The sequence below is a fragment of the Pogona vitticeps genome, chromosome 1 (genome assembly GCF_051106095.1).
Source record: "Pogona vitticeps strain Pit_001003342236 chromosome 1, PviZW2.1, whole genome shotgun sequence".
Taxonomy (NCBI): Eukaryota; Metazoa; Chordata; class Lepidosauria; order Squamata; family Agamidae; genus Pogona; species Pogona vitticeps.
This window is the reverse complement of record NC_135783.1, coordinates 82694977-82715366: the sequence shown is the minus strand read 5'-3', so window position 1 is coordinate 82715366 and position 20390 is coordinate 82694977. Positions and strand designations below refer to the sequence as shown.

At 41.1% G+C, this 20390-nt stretch overlaps 1 protein-coding gene across 1 annotated transcript in view; it reads right to left on the bottom strand.

The window, feature by feature from the left end:
* The window catches only part of SGK1 (serum/glucocorticoid regulated kinase 1), a 92614-nt gene extending 74473 nt beyond the window's left edge, over positions 1–18141 (bottom strand). Inside the window, exon 1 of the mRNA XM_020779728.3 lies at positions 17299–18141. Within this exon, the coding sequence (XP_020635387.1) occupies positions 17299–17367 (69 nt within the window). The 5' untranslated portion in view covers positions 17368–18141. The remainder of the gene's footprint in view (positions 1–17298) is intronic.
* Positions 18142–20390: the final 2249 nt, after the last annotated feature.

Here is a 20390-nt window from a genome sequence, read left to right as displayed (position 1 = left end):
AATTATCTGAGCAGACATCTGTATCATTATACTAGTAGTCTTTGTTCTAAGAAAACTGACTCTCAATGACCCATATTATTTCAGTGTCAGCTTTAGGCAATATACTTTATATGTGTTTCTGAAAAGACAGAAACAGCCCATACTGAATGACAATGAAATACAGCTTGCCCAGCAGGTTGGACAAGCAGCACCTTTGGTGTCCTGCCCCATTCCACTACAGCTTACTACCTACATCTTCCTTTCTATCTGTTATTTATAGCATGTATAGGGTTCAGCACTTAAAGTGCTCACCTTCATCTCAAAAGGTGCAGCTGCCTCACTTTGCCTTGTTTTATTTGTGGCAAGTGTATAGCACAAGTGGAAATCTGTATATCTTCTAAGTTAAAAAAGTAAGGTGTTTGCTTCAGACAGCACAATTAGCAGATATGAGTCACTAGGATCAGCTTAGTTTAGCACCCAAGGCAAGTGCCTCTACCCCTCAAGCCATCATGGCCCAGGTGTTCCTTTTTCCTGGAAAACTGAGATGAACCAACATTTTTGAAAGGGCTGTTATTACCCATAGAAAATTGCCATGGATCATTGCCTCTGACCTCCGCAGGCAAGCAGCCCAAAATTGAGAGCTGGGCAAGGAGATGATAAGAGCCAATAATCCGCAGCCAACTCAGAAGTTAATTTCAATCAACAGAGTCCTCAAGGCCATTTTTGCTGCTTCAGTAATCTTGTAGTGAGCTGAAGTAAAAGGTAGAGGAGATGAGCAAATCCAGCTGCCAGAGAGAAAGCCAAATGGAGAAATATTTTTCCCCTGAGAGGATTAGAGGAAGGATGAAGTGTATAAACTAGAGACTCAAGCAGGAACCAGCACTAAAAGCATTAAAGGAAGTACTCAACAACACAATAAATCAAAGCTGTAAACTTAGTTATTAAGAGTGTAGCCATCCCACATGAACCACAGAGGGAGCATAACTAGTGACATTACTCACCAGTGAGCCACCATCACTGGTGAAACCTTTGAGTGACAAGATAAACAGCAGGTCCAAAATAATAATGAGCAGAGATTCTTTTATTCTCATGAGGCCTCTCCTGTTTTCTATAGGTGTCTACATGTCATAGTGAACCTATTGTTGGGTCTTGGTAATACATGCTACACGAAATATTATTCTTAAAAGACTACAGTGGAAATAATGGAGACTCTTTTGTGCATGGCTGCATATCCACTTCCTGCTCATGTCCTAAATTTTAGTGGAATTACTATGTTAAGTGAGCCTCGTGGCACAGTGGTTAAACTGCTGTACTGCAGCCAAAACTGTGCTCACGACCTGGGGTTCAATCCCAGGTAGCCGGCTCAAGGTTGACTCAGCCTTCCATCCTTCCGAGGTCGGTAAAAGGAGGACCCAGCTTGTTGGGGGGGGGGCAATGTGTAGCCTGCATAATTAACTTGTAAACCGCCCAGAGAGTGCTTGAAGCGCTATGGGGCGGTATATAAGTAGCACATTTTGCTTTTTTAAAAACTACACAAGGCATATATAATTGAGTGTGGAACCCTGAATGCACCGAAGTCGAAGAGTTAATTTAAACTCAGTAAAGTCCTGTCCTATGTCTACTTATGCAGAAGCAGATTTTATTGATTTCAGAGAGGCTTACTTCAAAATAAGCATACAGAGGATTGAAGCCTTAGTGAACAACTGGATTCATGTTGAAGTAGAGATGCAAAGAAAACTAGTTAGAATTCATTTCCTTGCAGTAACTTTCCATGTTTGACAATTAGGGTATCAAGAGTGATGGGAGTCCTTTATAGAACTCTCTCAAGCATGCAGCTTTTCTTCAGTATGTCTGTGCCTGATTGGGGCTCTTTCAGCCCCCATGGCCAGGTGGGAAGGGGACCACAGCTAGGCAGTGCCTCAATTTCCAACTCAGGCAATGGACCCCAAAGCCTACCATAATTGATGGCAATGAAAGCCACTGAGAAGTCTGAGAGAACCAACCAGGATGTTTTACATCCATTTCTCCATCCAGAGAGGTCATCCTTCAGCACAAGTGAGCCAGTTTCTATGCCAGTTAGGCTGAAATGAGTCAAGCAAATCAGCTTTGACTTATTTGATCATGTTGCCCAGGAAAAGGAATTGATAAATGACTAATATTTGTCAGGAGAAGTCACTACAGAGGAAGTTCAGAGCATATACATTCCCTACAGAAAATCCCAGGTGCTATTTCTGGTAGCCAGTGTTACAGAGTTTCCAGGAGAAGGCCTGGAACAGACCTCTGTCTGCGTGCTTGGAATAAAAATGCCAGTCAGAATTAATGATGGTGGAATGGAGTAATTTGGCTCTAGGAACGAAAGTAGGAAACTACCTTCTTACGCAGAGTCAGACCATTCACTCATCTTGTTCAGTACTGCCCACACTGTTGTCTATGGCTCTCCATGTTTGCAAGCAATAGGTTTTCCAGTCCTAGCTGGAAATGCCAAGAGTTGAATCTGAGGTCTTCTACATACCAAGCACACACTCTACCACTGGGCCCCTATACATACAAGTTGCAGCATGACCATAGCAAATATTGTGTTACATTAGTTTCCAGTAACAAGGTAAGTGTAGTGACTTTATTTTATTTTAATTTTTTTTCCTTTGAAAGGGTAAGAACAACACTCTCAGCTTAAGTGCCAACTGGGGAAGTATATAAACAGTGCATAGCTGAATGCTTTACATTTAGGGAAGAATGTAAACACCGGCATCCCAAGGTTCTCTAAAATTACTGTGAAATGGAATATCCTTGTAGCAGCAATACATATGAGCTCAAAGCCCTAAAGGGAACACTGTTATCCTCAAGCAGGCCCAGGGGAAAATCTGTTATTCCTTTCTTGTTCCTGTGGGGAGAAAACTACTGAATAAACACATGAACCTACTGATTAGTGGTAGTCTCTGGTTAAAGTATAAATCTTCAGAAAAACACACCTGGAGAGAGCCTTGATACCTGAGAAGGGACAACATGGAATAATCCTAAAAGTAAAACCTTTAGTAGGTCTCACAGCCAGAGAGAAAGGAGGGGAGGGGGGCAAGAAGTTACATAAACTGCTTTTCCTTTGCACTGAAACCAGGCTCAGATGTTGACTTGATCCAGATGAAAGTGGGCACCTGTATAAATTAATTCAGCCTAGTGTCATCAGGGAGGTATGTGTGAACTGGAAGAAATATCTGGGAATTTCAAATATACTGATAGCTTTTGAAATTCTGTTGCTGCTAAGACAGGAGACAGATATAGTGTCTGTGTCCTTGGGGGACCTTGTGTTTATTAGCACATTTACAGCACGGTAGATAAGCCATAATCAAAATTCCTGCATCCAAAGTTAAAGATGTGCATAACTTCCTGAAAAGATTCACTAGGGAATGCTTGCCTTGAAGCCGGCTTGGCTTCTGTTTTTCTCTACCACATTTGCCCTCCAGACTCTAGTTGGCATTCATGAGATGCTCTTTATGGATTCCCTTTGAACAGATTTTTCATCAAAGGCAAGCAGATATCTCAGAATATTTATTCATGCTGTCTCCAGCAAAACCAAATGTGATCAGTCGCTTTCTGAAAACTCAGTCATAATACTGACAAACTGAAGAGATGGTCTAGCCAAAGTTAAGCGCTTGGAGGCTTCTGTGGTCTCAATGGAAGTAACAAGAATGAGCTTTTATCGCTTTATTAGTGTGAGTTCAAAAGTGCCTAACATTGTTTGGGAGGTGTCCCATCTACTTAGCTCCGAAGAATGGGAAAAGCCAGGGATGACAAAAGTGCCGTCCTCCAAGCACTCTTGGCTTGGGGCTCCCATCATCACTTACCACTGGTGTCTGCTACTACTGCTGCAGGTATGCTCCCCATCTAGGAGAAACATGGCTCTTCTTCCTCAAAAGAGATGCATCTGGAGTAGCTAATGGGGTGTGTGTAGAATTCCTTACATAGAATATCAACTGAGCTCCCACGCGTTTGTTAGTTAGGTCTGTTGAAGGGAAAGGTGAACATAGCCTAAGTCCTTCTTCTCCTTTGCAACTGTCTGTTTATTGAAGTTAAAGCTATTAGAAATTAAAGTAGCAATTCCATGGCTAGTAAGAAGTGTCAGAATAGGGGAAGACAATGGACAGGTAGGTAACAGATATGGGTGCAGGCAATTGTCGACCCCTGATCTTTCTGAGTAGCCATTTGTTTAATGTGTATACTTCTAATCTCATGTTTGTCTCCCTCTTTGATGTGGAAGATAACTGGCCTTTGTCCCTACAGACCTGGGCAAAGTGTGGCTCGCCAGATGTTCCTGAACTGCAAATCCCAACATGCCTCACTGTGTGGGCTAGGCCCAAATCTCCTCACACTATTGGCTTTGTGGGCTAGTTCAGCAACATCTGGAGGGCCGCATTTTGCCCACCCCTGCCTATGATCTTATGGCTGTGAAACAGGAATAACTATGAGGGATACCCCCAGGAAGGCAGAAAGAAAAAAATTATATATTTAAAGGCAGAAAGAAAATATTTTTTTTTCTTTCTGCCTTCCTGGGGTTATTCCTCATAGTTATTCCTGTTTCACAGCCATAAGTTCATAGTCCTAGTCCACTGTACTCTTTTAGCCTGTATACCAAACAAGGGCATTTTAGGGAAGTGAGAGTAAAACTGTTCAGCAGTTTAGCTATGTAAATCTGTTGTGGAGTTTCTAAAAGTTACTTTTTCAAATTGTAACTCCCAGAATTCCCCAGCCGGCATGGCACAGGGGGTATTCTGAGAGCTGTAGTAAAAAAAGAGTAACTTCTCCAAACTCTGATCTGTTACTTATTATGACCTAAGAATTTCTGAATAAGTTGCCCACAGGATGATCTTCAGTTGGCAAAGGGTGGGGAGGAAAATAGTTCTGTATTAGGTATTCAGTTAGAGCTGGGAGAAGGACAATTCAAATTCTAGAATTTCCGCCTTTGGGCAGAGATACCAAACTGATACAGGAGCTACCATGAAGGTATTTCTGTGGCAAAGCTGGCCAATCCACAAGTGGATAACCTATACCTAATCTTCCATAATCATCAGTTAATCTGATAGGGAAAAGGCACAAGGGTGGATCCCAGGCAGGTATGTGGGGGAAAGCCCCCAGGAAAACTGTTGGACTTCAGTGCTGTCCTTTCAATAGTCCTAGCTAGCCAGATACAAAATCTCTCTGGGCCCTGCCACTGATGTTCATTTCGTTCACAGAGAGACATAAGAATGACACTGATTTGATTTTTCCAAGAGGTTTGATGTAGCTTATTTGCCTGCCATCACCTTGCCAACAAAAGTCCGAATAGTCAAAGCTATGGTTTTTCCTGTCGTGATGTATGGAAGTGAGAGCTGGACCATAAAGAAAGCAGACTGCCGAAGAATTGATGCCTTTGAATTGTGGTGCTGGAGGAGGCTCTTGAGAATCCCCTGGACTGCAAGGAGAACAAACCTATCAGTTCTAAAGGAAATCAACCCTGAGTGCTCACTGGAAGGACAGATCCTGAAGCTGAGGCTCCAGTACTTTGGCCATCTCATGAGAAGAAAAGACTCCCTGGAAAAGACCCTGATGTTGGGAAAGTGTGATGGCAAGAGGAGAAGGGGACGACCGAGGATGAGATGGCTGGACAGTGTCTGCGAAGCAACCAACATGAACCTGACACAACTCCGGGAGGCAGTAGAAAACAGGAGGGCCTGGCGTGCTCTGGTCCATGGGGTCACGAAGAGTCGGACACGACTAAACGACTAAACACACACACACATTTGCCTGCCAAAGCAATGTGATGGCCTGTTTGGCAGCTTCTCACATTTAACTACAAAGATGAGGAGAAGAGCCTTGTTTTACACTTTTCAGAACAGACATGATCATATTTTGTTACATTGCACTGGTTCATAGCCAGGATCATTTAAAGATGGTGGTCTCTGGTAAATGATACCAGGGCTCTTGAGATGATCTATGACATCCTGCCCAGCATTCAAGCAGCCCCAAGAGATGCTTTTAATTCCATGCCCTTCCTTGAGCACAGATATAAACTATGCATGGCAGAGAGAACAGGAGTTCATGTGATTCTTTTTAGTCTGTCTTTTTCTTTTTACTAAAATGACACAAACCACAGTGAAAACAAGGCAATATGCAAAGTGCTGGACTAGATGATGCAGAGAACTCATTCTAATAAACTGCAATAATCCCACAACATTTTCTAAACTTCTTTGATAGCTGCTTTGTTTTTTAATTGGTTATCAGGAGATAAACACTGGCTTAGAATTTACTGTATGTGGCTGAATTTCTAGCTTTTGCCTATTTGATATGTTACCTATAACAGTGGTCCCCAACCTTGGGCCTCCAGATGTTCTTGTACTACAACTCCCAGAAGCCTTTACCACCACTTCTGCTGCCCAGGATTTCTGGGAGTTGAAGTCCAAGAACATCTGGAGGCCCAAGGTTGGGGACCACTGACCTATAACATCTAATTTGTACCCGAAGTGCCTAAAAACACCTAATCCCAATCAGAGTGAAGTCACCCTTTATCCTTGCAGCATTTGTAGAGTAGACCATTCGTCTAGGTGGGTGGGGTATAAATCTATTAAAAAATAATTTGTAATTGGTAATTATGTGTAATTGATAATTATGTTTCCAATTTATGGTGAGCCTTTCCATAGTTTTCTAGATATAGAATACTCAGAAATAACATTGCCATTCCCTTCTTCTGGGTCTATAGGTGAAAACAAAATTTAAAAAAAGAGTAGGAAAAGACAAAAATGTAGTGGTACTTTAGAGACTTTTATATTTTTAAATGTGAGCTTTCACGGGCAAGCCCACTTCATCAGACATGCCACTATGTTTTTGTCTTTTTTTTTACTCTTTAGTTTTATTTTGTTTTCCCCTATAATGCTTGCACAAACATAGCTACCTCTTCTACAGCTACTTCTGGGGAGCACCTTGGGACTGTACAGCTTGCCCAAGACTGCACAAACTGACTCATATCCCACGAGGTACATCAAGACAAAACAAGAGGCTGACAATGTGGACAGAGGGCAGGTAAGATGCATCTTCATAGATTCCTTTACTACAATGCTTGGAGACATTTACTTTATTTCTTGTTCTCCTCCCAGTACCACACATATTGGTAATGGTAGCAAGCATAATAAGTTAAAGAAGTGGTCCCACAGAGGCAAAGAATAAAAAGAAAACACAACAGCATCTTATGAAAAGAGGGTTCACAATTTTCAATCACAGAGAGTTTCCTCTTCTCTATTCTCCCTTGTTTGTTTCATGTTTATACTGTCACCTCTCTGAATCCTCAAATAATTTCCCTTGTGGTTTTAGTTTTCTCCTTAAGCAAGAGACCAAAGGGAGATCCCCATTGCTGTGAATTATTTATGTACTGACAGCACAGTCCTGCACATTCTTTATCAGGAATCATTAGCATTGAGTTCCATGGGGCTTTCTCATCGATAAAAAGAAACAGCAACATCCTACTTGTTTGAGTTCTGTCTGAGAATAGCCAGGCTTAAATGCCAAAGGTCTGTCAGAATAAAAAGGCCCTGGCTTGCTGGGGGGGGGGGGAGTACAATGGTGAGAAGCGGAGATCAACTTCCCTTAGCTGTCTTTTTCAGAGCCTCAGAGTGGACATCAAGAAAGCCCTCTCTCGTATCCTCATTAAATGTTCTTCTGAACGTGTTAAGCCCACAAAGGGTTTTTCTCAAAAAATCTTAAAACCTGACTGGGCTTGTAAGGGAGAATACAGTCTTTCAAATGGCCTGGTCCCCTAATTTTTGTGTATGTAGTGAGGAAGCTTCCAACAACCCGTGCTTTGAAATGTTCCAGGAAACATACTAGAAGCAAGTGAACCTATAGTAAGCTAGGTATCAGGTAACCCTTGTAACCTGTCCTCTTCAACAATCTGGCTGGAGTATTCTGCACCAGCTGAAGGTTCCAAATGCTTTTCAAAAGCAGCTCCACACCAAGTCTGAGTAGCCAAGAATGATCCTCTGGGGTGTTATTCCTTAAAAGAAGATTGTGGCAATGTGGATTAGGTTACTCAGTAGTACTGTTGGTGGGAAATTACCTATCTGAATACTACTTAGGGAGAACACAGTGTACACCTAAAGCATCACACAAGGATATGTACTAGGCTTGCTTAGCCCTCTCAAAGATTCATATGAATTCAGTTCTTAAGCATGCAAGTGTATACATAAAGGACCCTCTAGACGTTGTTGATCTGCAATTTCCATCACTCTCAGTTAGCATAGCCAGTAGTGGATGATCATGGGAGTTATAGTTCAAAAACATCTGGAGGGCCCCAAGTTGCCCACCCAGGTGTATGAGGCTTAACCATGTAGAGATCCTGGTTCTCATTAGAGGTTATTTTGTGATGGTGGAGATGGATCATCTCAGCACCTGATCAAAGTGTGAACAAGTCCAAAGATTTAAGTCTGGAAGTATGAGAGGTGGGTAAAGTGTGAATAGAACCAGGCATGTAGAAGTCCAATTCATTTAGCATTTAACTCTTCTAATTTCCAGTTCTAATATTTACTAAATTTGTTTCAGTGCTAAGTCAAGCCTCTGACATTTGGATAATAATTGAAGGATAAGATTGCAGAAGTGGATTTTGTCTACTATGTAGTTATGGAATACAAATTATTTTAAGTACCTAGAAAAAAATTACACAACTTAGCCATTGGTTTTTGGCCAATGATGGTCTGTTTTTAACATTGGCAATTCTGCACTATAACATTTACACTCCCGCCTGATTTTTTTTGGCTGTTGTTGAGGAACACCACAAAAATATTAATTCTTCATTTGTTTTGGTTTTATATAAGCACATCATTAAGTGGCCTTCACTGTTTAGCTTTTTTTTAAAAAAGCAATCTTAGATGAAAAATGTTTAAGTTATACACTATCAGTCCTGTTTCATTCTATCCCTTTCCCCATCTGTTCAACATGTGGAATGCCTGGAGCGCCTGCTGCTAAAGGCAAGAGATAAAAGCACTCTTAAGTCCAAGCCAGAGAGGTGGTGAGCACCTGTATTTCGTTTACTAGACACAATTAAACTTCAATGATCCAGTTGCCCAATATTAAGAGAAAAAGCATTATGGGAAAGACATCTTATTGGGGCTGCAGCCCAGTAAGGTTGCATTCCTTGGGAATCTGTTTCAAACTCCCAACAACCAAAGAAAGGAAAAAGATTTCCATCATTTATTTTTTTATTGCTTCTAGAGAGGTTTTTTAAAAAAATAGGCAACTGTCCCAGGTCTAGTTAGCATTTTCAAGAGTTCTCCTTCTTTCTTCAGGAGAAAAGCCATTATCATCCTAAAGAGTCTAGTTTGTAGTGGTTTCTTGGATCTTTTCCTGGCTTTGTAAAACTAATGTTGCAAGACACAGGGCATAAAGCATCTTTCAGATGAATGATGCCACAAATACTCCTTAACCACAATACACTCAACTCTAAGTGTTGTTGTTGCTCTTTCTGAAATACTGCTACAGGGCTTTAATATGCAATTAGAAAACAGGCACATAGTTTTGCATTTTCCTCTTTAGCAGCTTGCTTCTTCTGAGCCAGCCCTGGAAGAAGAGGTAGTGCTTCTGGACAGCCCCTCAGCATAAAACCTTGTATGTCGAGTGTGGTTACACATGGGAAAAATCTATATCTGAACCAGGTTTAGCTTATTTGAAATCAATTTTTAAAAAGTTGACCACACAATGCACATGGAAGCATGACTTTTTTTTGCCCGGCAAGTTTGGTTTTCGGTTAGAAATTGAGGTATTTTACTTGACTTTAAGAGGGTCATTTATTTTAAATAAAAGTTTCAGCCTCAGCTCAGATGCTACCTTTCCTTCTCCAACTCCCTCTCCCTCTCTCTGTGTGAATTTGTCTGTGTCTGCAGGGAAACCTCTGTTTCATTTTTTTTCTACCTGTCATTTTGTTCTATCCCTATGCCAGATTGCAAGAAATAATGTAAAATAATAAAATAAATAAAAAATAACACCACAGCAGCAGTGGCTAAAGGCTAGGCAGTCAGCACGAGTGAGAGGCATGCAGGACAAAGACTCAAATGCAATGATTCGGAAAGTACATGTGGCCTCCTCCACTGATATACAATATGGTTTTAAAAAGGATCGAACATTTTCCCAAGAGGATGCACACTGATCCAAAAACCATGTGACTACCATGTGATTTTTAAACCACATTAAAAAAAACTGATCCATCATCTGATTTATTCAATAATGTAACCACATCCATATGTGACAACAAAAGTAAACTCCAGGAGTGTAAAATCCAGGCATGTCTGAGCGTAAGCACTTCTTGGAAAAGAATACCTGCTTTGATCTGCATCAATGATCTGAACAGAGATATTGAACCATCCAAGGAGGAAGGTGGAATCTGGAGGTTGAAAGAAAGGCTGTGAACAGCTTGAGGATGGGGAAAATAGGTGTTGCAAAATGGATCAGTGATAGTGGCCAAAGGAAAAATCAATGTAAGTGGATTGTACCATAAATCATTTGGAAGCAGAAAGGTCTGCTATGGATCCAAAGCTATAGTAAGTTGCCTTTTAAGGCTTTATCTAGAGTGGTGGCAAGTTAATACAATAAACAAATGTTTGGAGATAGATATATAAATATGAAACAAGATTTTTTTTACTTCTATATTTTCTCTCCACTTGGCCAGGTACTTAAGCTAATTAAAGAAATGGACATGTATAAATATAAAACAGGACTCTTTTTGTCTTTTGTCCTCGCCATCTTTTCTCCTTGGCATGGCCAATGTTGCTAATTTTCATACATTTTCTACTATGAATTTGATGAAAACATTTTCATCTTTTCTCAGGCCTAAGATCCATCAATCCTGAATCTATCCTACAATAAACAAAGAATATTCATTCCTTGGATTCTCCTACTGTCTCTTGGCTGCATTCTTGTTTCTGTCCATCATTTATTTATCTTATGAGCCTTTATCAATTGGACAAGTATCGTCCTCTTAATATGGTCAAAGGATAGCTGAAGTTAATGCTTTGTCTGCTCTTGGGTTTAGCAGAACAGTCAATAGTGGTAGAATTCATGCTTCCCACTTTCTTTCTTCCACACCCTTTGGCAAGATGTCACCCCAAGTTACTTCATGAAATCTGAAGCTGATTTGTCATAAGAATCTGTGCAATGACCTTTTTAAAAACGAAATGAAAAGCTAACACAAGCAACGGGGAAGAATAATGCACTTCAAAGCAGCCTTTATTATAACCACCTGGCAGCAATTTAGACACACACAGATACACAAGCATAAAAAGAGGAGTAACCTCGAAATCCCGGAAGATGTGGAAAAACAGATTTCAATGTTTTTTTTCCACAGTCTTCTCATCAAATCCTTCTAGGATGAAACCCTCGGTACTTAACTGCCACACATTCCTAATATTATCTTTGCTTTTCAAATGTGTCATGTTACTAATATGAAGGAAAATGGAGGCTAAAGAATACAGGAGATCACATATTATATGAACAACAAAGAGTCTCATGGCACTCTAAAACCTAACATGTTCCATTTGACATTAGGTTTTGTGGATTGCAAATACAATATGATGGATATCACATCCACTGAAACCCAGCTACTTGTTAAATGGGACTGACTGCTCATAGATTGTGCAGTAACTGAGGTCGCTTTCACAAAAATGGGCCTCGTGGCGCAGTGGTTAAAATGCTGTACTGCAGCTAAAAAACTGTGCTCACGACCTGGGGTTCAAATCCCAGGTAGCCGGCTCAAGGTTGACTCAGCCTTCCATCCTTCCGAGGTCGGTAAAATGAGTACCCAGCTTGCTGGGGGGGCAATGTGTAGCCTATATAATTAAATTGTAAACCGCCCGGAGAGTGCTTGTAGTGCTATGGGGCGGCATATAAGTCCAAAAAAAAAAAACAAAAAAAAAACCAACTCCTCAGTAGCCGTATGTTGGTAGGTTTCCACCCCCCCCAGAATGTCACACAAGATGGAGACAATGGAAATGGTGATACTGAAGGTGGCTTTTCCCCTTAACCCCATGTATTCTGGAATGTACGAAAGAGTAGCTACTTCTGAAGGTTGCTTAAGAGTGACAAAAGAGATGCTAGGGATTGAACTGGCGGACTCCTACATGCCAAGTACATGCTATACCACTAAACCATGACCAAATAAAAAAGTTCAATTGTGTATCAAGCAGCTATTCCTTTCTCCTCTACCCCAGATTAGTAGGCAACAAGAGAATTATCATTACTATCATCATTATAATAATCATTATCTTAGATCTGCAAAGTTGGAAGCAACCGTATGGATCACCAGGTCCACCCCTGACAAGGAGGCACTGTGGGGAATAAAACTCCCAAACTCTGACCTAAACCAGTGAGCTATCCAGCTATGCTTGAAACTGGACTATTTGCATATTGATATTGGTGGCTTACATGGCAGATAGTCTCTGTTTGTACCATATTTCAAGTCTAAGACATGAATTTTGTAAAAAGCGTTGAATATCAGAGTGCAAGAACACGTACAGAATGCATTCCAGGTTATTGCTCCAGTGTGCACATAAATTATGAATTGTGTGTGATTGCTTTTGTGCTCCTTTAAATCTGGTTTTCAGAGACAAGAACAAGCATATATTTATTTCCCTTCTGTAAAGAAAAATCCAACCAGCTTTTCTGAAGGAAGTTTCCGTTTCCAATTTTTCTGCAATCAGACAACTATGTATTGTGAATTCAGTTTGCTACAATGGAAACTTCAGAAGTAAAAAGGACAAAGAAGAATGTATAAACACTGGATTTAAATAAAAGTAAATTGCAAAGGTCCTGATGTTGGGAAAGTGTGAGGGCAAGAGGAGAAGGGGACAACAGAGGATGAGATGGTTGGACAGTGTCATTGAAGCTACCAACGTGAATTTGACCAAACTCCAGGAGACAGTGGAAGACAGAAGGGCCTGGTGTGCTGTGGTCCATGGGGTCACGAAGAGTCGGACACGAGTAAACAACTAAACAACAACAAATTGCAAAGGGGTGGACTTAATCATATGAGGTTACATATAGCCAACATAATTAAAGCAGGTGCTGTAATGTTTGACCAGTGCAGAATAGGAAGTCCACAGGCAAAGCCAGAGAGTGTCAGAATAATTCATATATATAGCCTACATTACAACAACATAGTGGCCCAAATCCTTTTGCCTAGTTATGCTGGTGTAATTCAAATGGCATAACTTTTGGGATCAAGTTATATTAAGAAATCTACATAGACATTATCTGTTTCATACTGTGTTGTATTAGTCACCGTGCAACTCATAATGTCTATGGTGATTTCATAATTTGGAGTAATTTGCTTTCCCAAAGTTAAGAGAACTTTGGCCAGTATGTCTGCCTAAATACACTGAAATAATAAATAAATGTAGGATTCCACCGAACGCCCGTGTCTTTGATTAGAAATAGAAAAATGCATTTATTTAGAAACAAATTGACCTGGTAAACTAACTTTATGGGTATTAGTAGGATAATTCAGTTAAATTTTTTTTGAAACTTAAAAAATGCACTAGTGGTTGGAAATACTGTAAGGTGAAATATAAATGTAATCAAACTTGGAATTTAAACTGGTTTATACTACCTTACAATTGTAGAGAAGGCCCTGGGGAACAGCTGCAGAGTTTCTCTTTCTGAGCCAGAGTTTTCTCACTGAATTCTCGATGGCTTTCACGGCCGGGATCTAATGGTTGTTGTGGGTTTTTCGGGCTTTTTGGCCGTGTTCTGAAGGTTGTTCTTCCTAACGTTTCGCCAGTCTCTGTGACCGGTATCTTCAGAGGACAGCACTCTGTGCTCTGGTGTAGTTGGCTTGGGAGTGCAGTATTTAAATATTTAAATTTAAATCTCCAGTGCAAGTCATGGCCTGAGCAGGAAAGTGGAGGACCTCTTATTCTGCTTGTTTGGGGTAGTTTGTCGTTGTTCACACCATGAGCTATCAATGGTCTCTCTCTCTCTCTCTCTCTCTCTCTCTCTCTCTCTCTCTCTGTGTGTGTGTGTGTGTGTGTGTGTGAATATACATATGTAGTGAATATATATATAGTGAACACACACACACACACACACACACACACACACACACACACACACTACTTGTCCACCAGTAAATTACAGGACAAATATCATCAGAAGGGAATATTCTGTCTGCATAATTTGAGATGGACTGCAGCTATGAATGCATTCAGGTGACTGTGTTAATGGCATAATTCTCTACAAATGGAATACAATTTAAATTGAAAATGTAAACACAAGACTGTCTTTCTGCAAGCTTTCCATATGGAACATTATATTAATACAGGGAAATGGATGATGTACGTTAGGAAGCAGTTAAACCTACAATACAAACACCATCTCATTTTGAGACCTTGCTGATAGCTAAAGGTACCATCACAGATCTCACTGGGGAAGATAAAGTGATTCTAATGGCATGCGATGATATTCAATGCAAATTTCAAAAGAAAATGTAGAAAAGCCAACTATTTGGACTACAACTCTCAGAATCCCCTGCCTAGATTGCAAGTCCACAAAGTAAATTTTCTCTGGTTCAAAGACCCTCTCTTGATGTATTCAAGATTATATTGCAAAAATCAACGCATTTAAAACAAGAGCTGGCTGGATCGCTTGGTGAATAAGGTATCTGGCTGCAGAGATTGTTTGATTCCCATTTGTGCCTCCTGCAAGTAGAGCCAACCTGTGTAGGTTTGGGCAAGCTGCACAGTCCCATGGTACCCCCCAGAGGAAGGCAATGAGTATTCTCTACCTAGAAAGTTCTGGAAATGGTCACTGTAAGTCGGAATTGACTTGATAGCATGCAATTATACTTATTAATTATTTTGGAAAAGCAGCCCACATAAGACAGCAATCTGATTTTTTTCAAAACACAGAATTCCATGTCCTCAACACCATACTGGGCATGGAAGCTGGGTAACTGTTGGATAGCTCAGTGGTTTAGGAAACTGGCTGCAGAGCCAGAGGCTGGGAGTTCGATTCCCCCCTGTGCCTCCTTGACAAGGGCTTGACTCAGTGGTCCATGGTGTCCCTTCCAGCTCTGTAGTTCTAAGATGATGATGATTAATCACTATTTGTGGATACCCACGGTAGCAGTGAATAGAACAGTGAACAAGGAGGCCTGAGTTTGAATACCTGCCCAGCAGTGAAAGCTCACTGGAAGTGGAACCAATGAAACCAAAAACGTCACTAATTGCATTAGTCTTTGCATCACATGCAAGGCAATACTATTCAACCTAAAACTCTTACAAAATGTGCAACCCAGTGTATGTTTACTCAAAAGGAAGCATCATTCAGTTCAGTTGGATGTATCAAGACGGGTATGTGTACAAACCTGCCAGTCCTACAATCCTAATCTCAGCTGAGGGTAAACACTATGGGCATCAGTTGGGCTTACTTCTAGACAGACATGCTCAGGATTGCATTGTAAATGTGTTTAAGATTGCAGAATTAATATACAACAGGTTATGAGAGGAAGAAAAGCTATTTCGATCCCTCTATTATAGGAAACTTCTAGTTCTCTGTTTGATGCATTGAGACTGTTATAGTTAGTGGCATATTGTGCAGCCCTAATTCACGCCACGGGAATTGAGAGGAGCTGAGTGCTGATGTCTGAATGGAGGTTTTCTGCATTTGATGGCTGCTCGGTTGAATGAAGAGACAGTCTTCTCTTTATACGTCAGACAGAAGGTGAATGAGAATGGATGAATGAAGTGACAGAACAGACTGCCCGATCTGAGGGCTATTCATTAAATGAAATCTCCACTCCAAATCAGCAAGAAAGGGAAAATGAGAGAAATTCCTTATAGCAAAGCTTTTAGGTAGAAGCTGCTCTGTTGGCCCTGGATGAAAACATCTGTTTCTCTCATTGTACACCCCTTATGGCCCTACAAGAAAGGGAAAATATTACAGGTCTATTACCAAAATTCACTATAATCACAAGGTCCTTGAATGACCATGACCGTTGTTAAAGTTCTAATACAGAACTATAGGAAAGCAACTGCGTACCTGCAGGCAAATTTCCATGAAGGTATAATCAGCCGAGCATCACATCACACTGCCTTCTTTCTCATCAACAACTAACCGAAATTATTCCAACACACTGAAATCAGAGCAAATGAGCTAAGGAGGACCTTAGGGTTTTCATTAAATCAAGGGGTTCTGCCATTGCCTTAAGAAGCAAAGGTCTGTTTCTCTGATTCTTTTCTGCCTCAGCAGCTGGCACTGCTATTGGACAGAGGCTGCCGTTACTGGGTAGAACAGAGGCTGTGCCACAGTTTTGCTAATCCTGCAAATAGCTCAGCATAAGGCAATGAATGGAGAGAGTATAATGCAGCACTTTATTAGGTGTGAATGGATAGGCTGAGAACTGGACAGGCAGACAGGTGGAAGGGAAGATACACAGACTAAAGGAGAGGATCGTTTGGAGAACAGCAATGCTGCCTGTAATCACTTGGTGTTGTTACAAGAACATTCTGTGTTATATTACTCTTGCAGGTTTAAAAATATTTGTTCTTTGTTGTCTTTATATTGACCCCAGATGTAAGGCTATCCCAGTTACCATTTTACAAAAGGAAGAACTGAAGTAGGTCACTGCATAACCCCACTCCAATGGGAAAACAGGAAATAGAGGAAAAGTAGACAAATTTGTCAACAAGAGTTGATAGATAAACAGATAACATCTGAATATTAAAAATCAGACTCAGTTGAAGCAAAGGTATATTCAGCACTTTGTCAGACTGATGCTTCTGGAAAGACCCCAGGGAAGGCATAAAGACATCAACTCTCCTCTGTTAGACTAATTCCGTATACAATTAAGGGGTACACTGCTACTGAAGATGGAAGTTCTGTTTAGCTGTCACGGCTAATCAGAACCCCCAAACTCTCTATCTATATATTTCATCACAGTGTTTGCTCTGCTACTACACATACTCAGACACCTTTCTCTAGGTAATGCTGTTTTCTGCCCCTGAAATAAAAATCTTCAGTGTAACTATAAGTTTCATGAGCACAGTCAAACAATGCTTATGTAATACTGTACTGTAACCCCAACATTTGCTTCTATTTAAAATCGGTACAGTTGCAATCTCCCTTAGTCCTGCTTTTTAAAATAACCACATTGTTAAATGCTGTCCACGCTGTTAGTTTGCTCTTATGTATGCACACGCGCGCGCGCGCGCGTCCGCACACACACACACACACACACACACACACACACACACACACACACACACACACACGATCAATAAGTAATCAACGACAATGATGTGCTCAGAGCATGCTTACCCTTTTTTTAAAAAACTGGAAAGCAGAACACTTCTTGACTGGAAATCCATTCATGTCTTTGTTGACCATTTTCCTCGAGGGAGGCAGAAAGCAGTAATAAATCCAGTGCAGGACCTGCTTCAGTTAGTGGTGCACCTGTCTAGCTCAACGTCCCTTCCAGAGACAGCTAATGAAGACAGGGAAAGTGTGGAGAGCACTTAGCCGTCACATATTCATTTTGCTGCACTGGCTGCTACTGCTGCCATCCGCCGCCGCAGCAGCTGTTGCTGCCCGGTGCCTGCTTCTCTCTTTTCAGTTATATTTTAAAGAAAACATTCCCTACACACATCAATGAAGCTTGTTAGGAATACAAGAGGTGGTTGGGAAACCTCAGATGGGTGCAGGAAAGGTTCTCTCCTCTGTCCAACGCTATATTCTTTCCCGATAAATCCCTAAGCAAAGCAGGCTGGTGGAGCGTGGATTCCCCGTTTGCTCTTCTTCAGGTGATGGAGTGATTCACCGCTCTTCGGGATGAGAGGTGGTTTAACTGTGCAAGTTCCAGAGGGAGATGCAGTTCAGCAGCAGCAGCGGAGAGAAGGGGGGAGGGAGAATATCAGAAAGAGAGAGAGAGAGAGAGATGCACAGGAAGCAGCAGCAGAGCAGAAATAAGTGCAGAGGATGGAGGGAAAGCACAGGGGACAAAAGGAGCACAAGGCAATGTGTTTCCCAAGGGGAAATAACCCTGGCAGGTCTTGCATCACGACACAGCTGCCTCAGTTCGGACAAAAGGCAAAAATGAGAGCATGTATAACTATGGCCATATGCAACTGTAAATGTTCTTAGTAAGACCTCTGTATGATCATCATGCAGGGAAAGTAAATATGGAGATTTAGTTCCTATTTTTTTTTCTTCATATGGCAGAGGATTTTGGGATTCTGTTATTGTTGTAATGACATGATGAAATGAGAACAGGTACAAGAGGGGCAGCAATCACACTGCCCATATGGGTAGTGCTGACAATACCTAAGGAATGGTCTAAAGAAAATCTAGCCTTTTTAGATTTCCTCCTCCAGTTTTTGGAAAGACATTTAATTGTGGATATCCTGCCCTGGCTAGGGGCTGGACTCAATGACTGGTTGGGTCTCTTCTAGCTCTACAATGCTATGACCCCATAAGTCTGTGCCCAGATCAGATCTGCTGAAGTCAGTAGTGTGGACATCATGTTTAATGGTGGTCCCAAGCAGTCTCCTGGTGCATCTAATGTGGACTAGGCTGTTGGTACCAATCTAACTGGAATCAAAGCTCAGGTCAATGTGGAGGCTGAGGCTGATGCTGAGTATGGGCAATGGGGCAGCAACCATAGGTGAACTGCTCGTGAACAAGAAGCATGGAACTGGTGAAGTGTCAGCCACTGATCCCAGCTGAAGTCTAAGAATCTTGAAGGGCAGATAGTAGGTTGATGTGGTTGTGTTTGAGTCTTTGCCTCATCATCTATAGCTCAAAGCACACAAAGCCAATAGGCTATAGGAAGTGATGTTTTTCGGTGAGAAGAAATATGAAAGGGGGAAAAATACTAATGTTCTCAAAATATGGTGTCAAAATATGCCGTTGATTACCAGGAAGTCAAATAAATGAATTCTAGTTGAAATGCAGCCAGAACTCTCACTAGACACTGAAGTGATTAAACTGAAGCTATTGTATCTAGCACGCAGAATGAGAGGACTCACTGGAGCAGGCAAAAAAGACTGTGAAGCAGAAGTTGGGAAGAAGTGAGGAAGTTCAAACATGAAATGGACTGACCGAGTGAAGAAAGCTGTGGCCTGTAATTTGCAGGAACTGAACAGGGCTGTTAGTGATAGGGCCTTTCAGAGGTCATGAACTCATAGGGTCACCATGAGCCAGAAGCAATTTGGCCCCATATAACAATAATAAATTCAGTGAAGGCTTGGCAAAATATTCAGCTGTCTACTTGTGCTCTTTGTTAGGCACAAGTAAACAGGGATGGAGAATTCCTGTTTTGAGGTGGGCAACTGTACTCTCACAGTGAGAACATTTTTGAAAGGGAACCCTGAAGGCTAAAACCCCTGAGGAACCTTGGAATGGAACACACCGAAAGTGAAAGCAAATGAAGAGGCTAAAAAGAAAGAAAGTAACCTTAACTGATGCAAAAATAAAAAGAAAGAAAGGTAGGGATTAAAACATTCAGAGCCATTTCCAGAGAAGATGATGAGGAAACAGTGGGAACAGTGAGGTGCTGATAACTCACATGTTTTTGTGCTTAGCTATGGTCTCTTCGGGACGTGGTGGCACTGTGGGTTAAACCGCAGAAGCCTCTGTGATTAGAAGACCAGCAGTTGTAAGATCAAATCCTTTTGCAGATTCAGAATTCCTGGTGTTCCATTCCTGGACAGCAGCTCTTGTTACGCTACTGGATGAAAAATTTCCTAGGCAATTTGACAGGCAAATAGTAAAATAAAAATTATTAAAGAAAGGAAACATGAAAGAAAGTGAAATGTTTGTATACTCTTCATTCATTAAACCAAATCATTTGAGTTTTAGAGACTGTATTTCAGAAATGAACATATGAACACAAAAATGAAAAAAAGTAGAAGAGACTCTTCTGTGTTTTTATTTTTCATTAAAAAGGCTCATTCTTGAGGACCTGGACCAGAAATAAGACCAGGAGGACAGCCTTTTGACTTCTGAAGTAAAGGCTTCTCCCCTCTTCAATGGGCAACCTCAGCCACTATCCACCCATTCTGGGCTTTATTTCAGGCATAAGCAGTGTAGGATTGTAAAACTAGAAAATCAGCAAAAAGGGGGCTAAAAACAACATTCAGCATTTCTCCTTGCTGTTGCTTTGGGAAACCCCTCAGTCTTCATGGAGGTCCTGGAGGGGTTCTCTGTCACACAAAATAGAAAAAAAAATACCTGGAATAGAGAAACTTGCTGAGTATTTATTAATCTTTAGTCCAAATGAAGGGAAATAATATACCATACTATTCGACTTTGATCTGATATACAGTATCCAGTCCTGTGGAGTACAGTCTAAGAAGGCTATCAACAAGCAGGAAAAGGTCCAGAAGACGGCAGACAGGGTGCCAAAGGTCTGG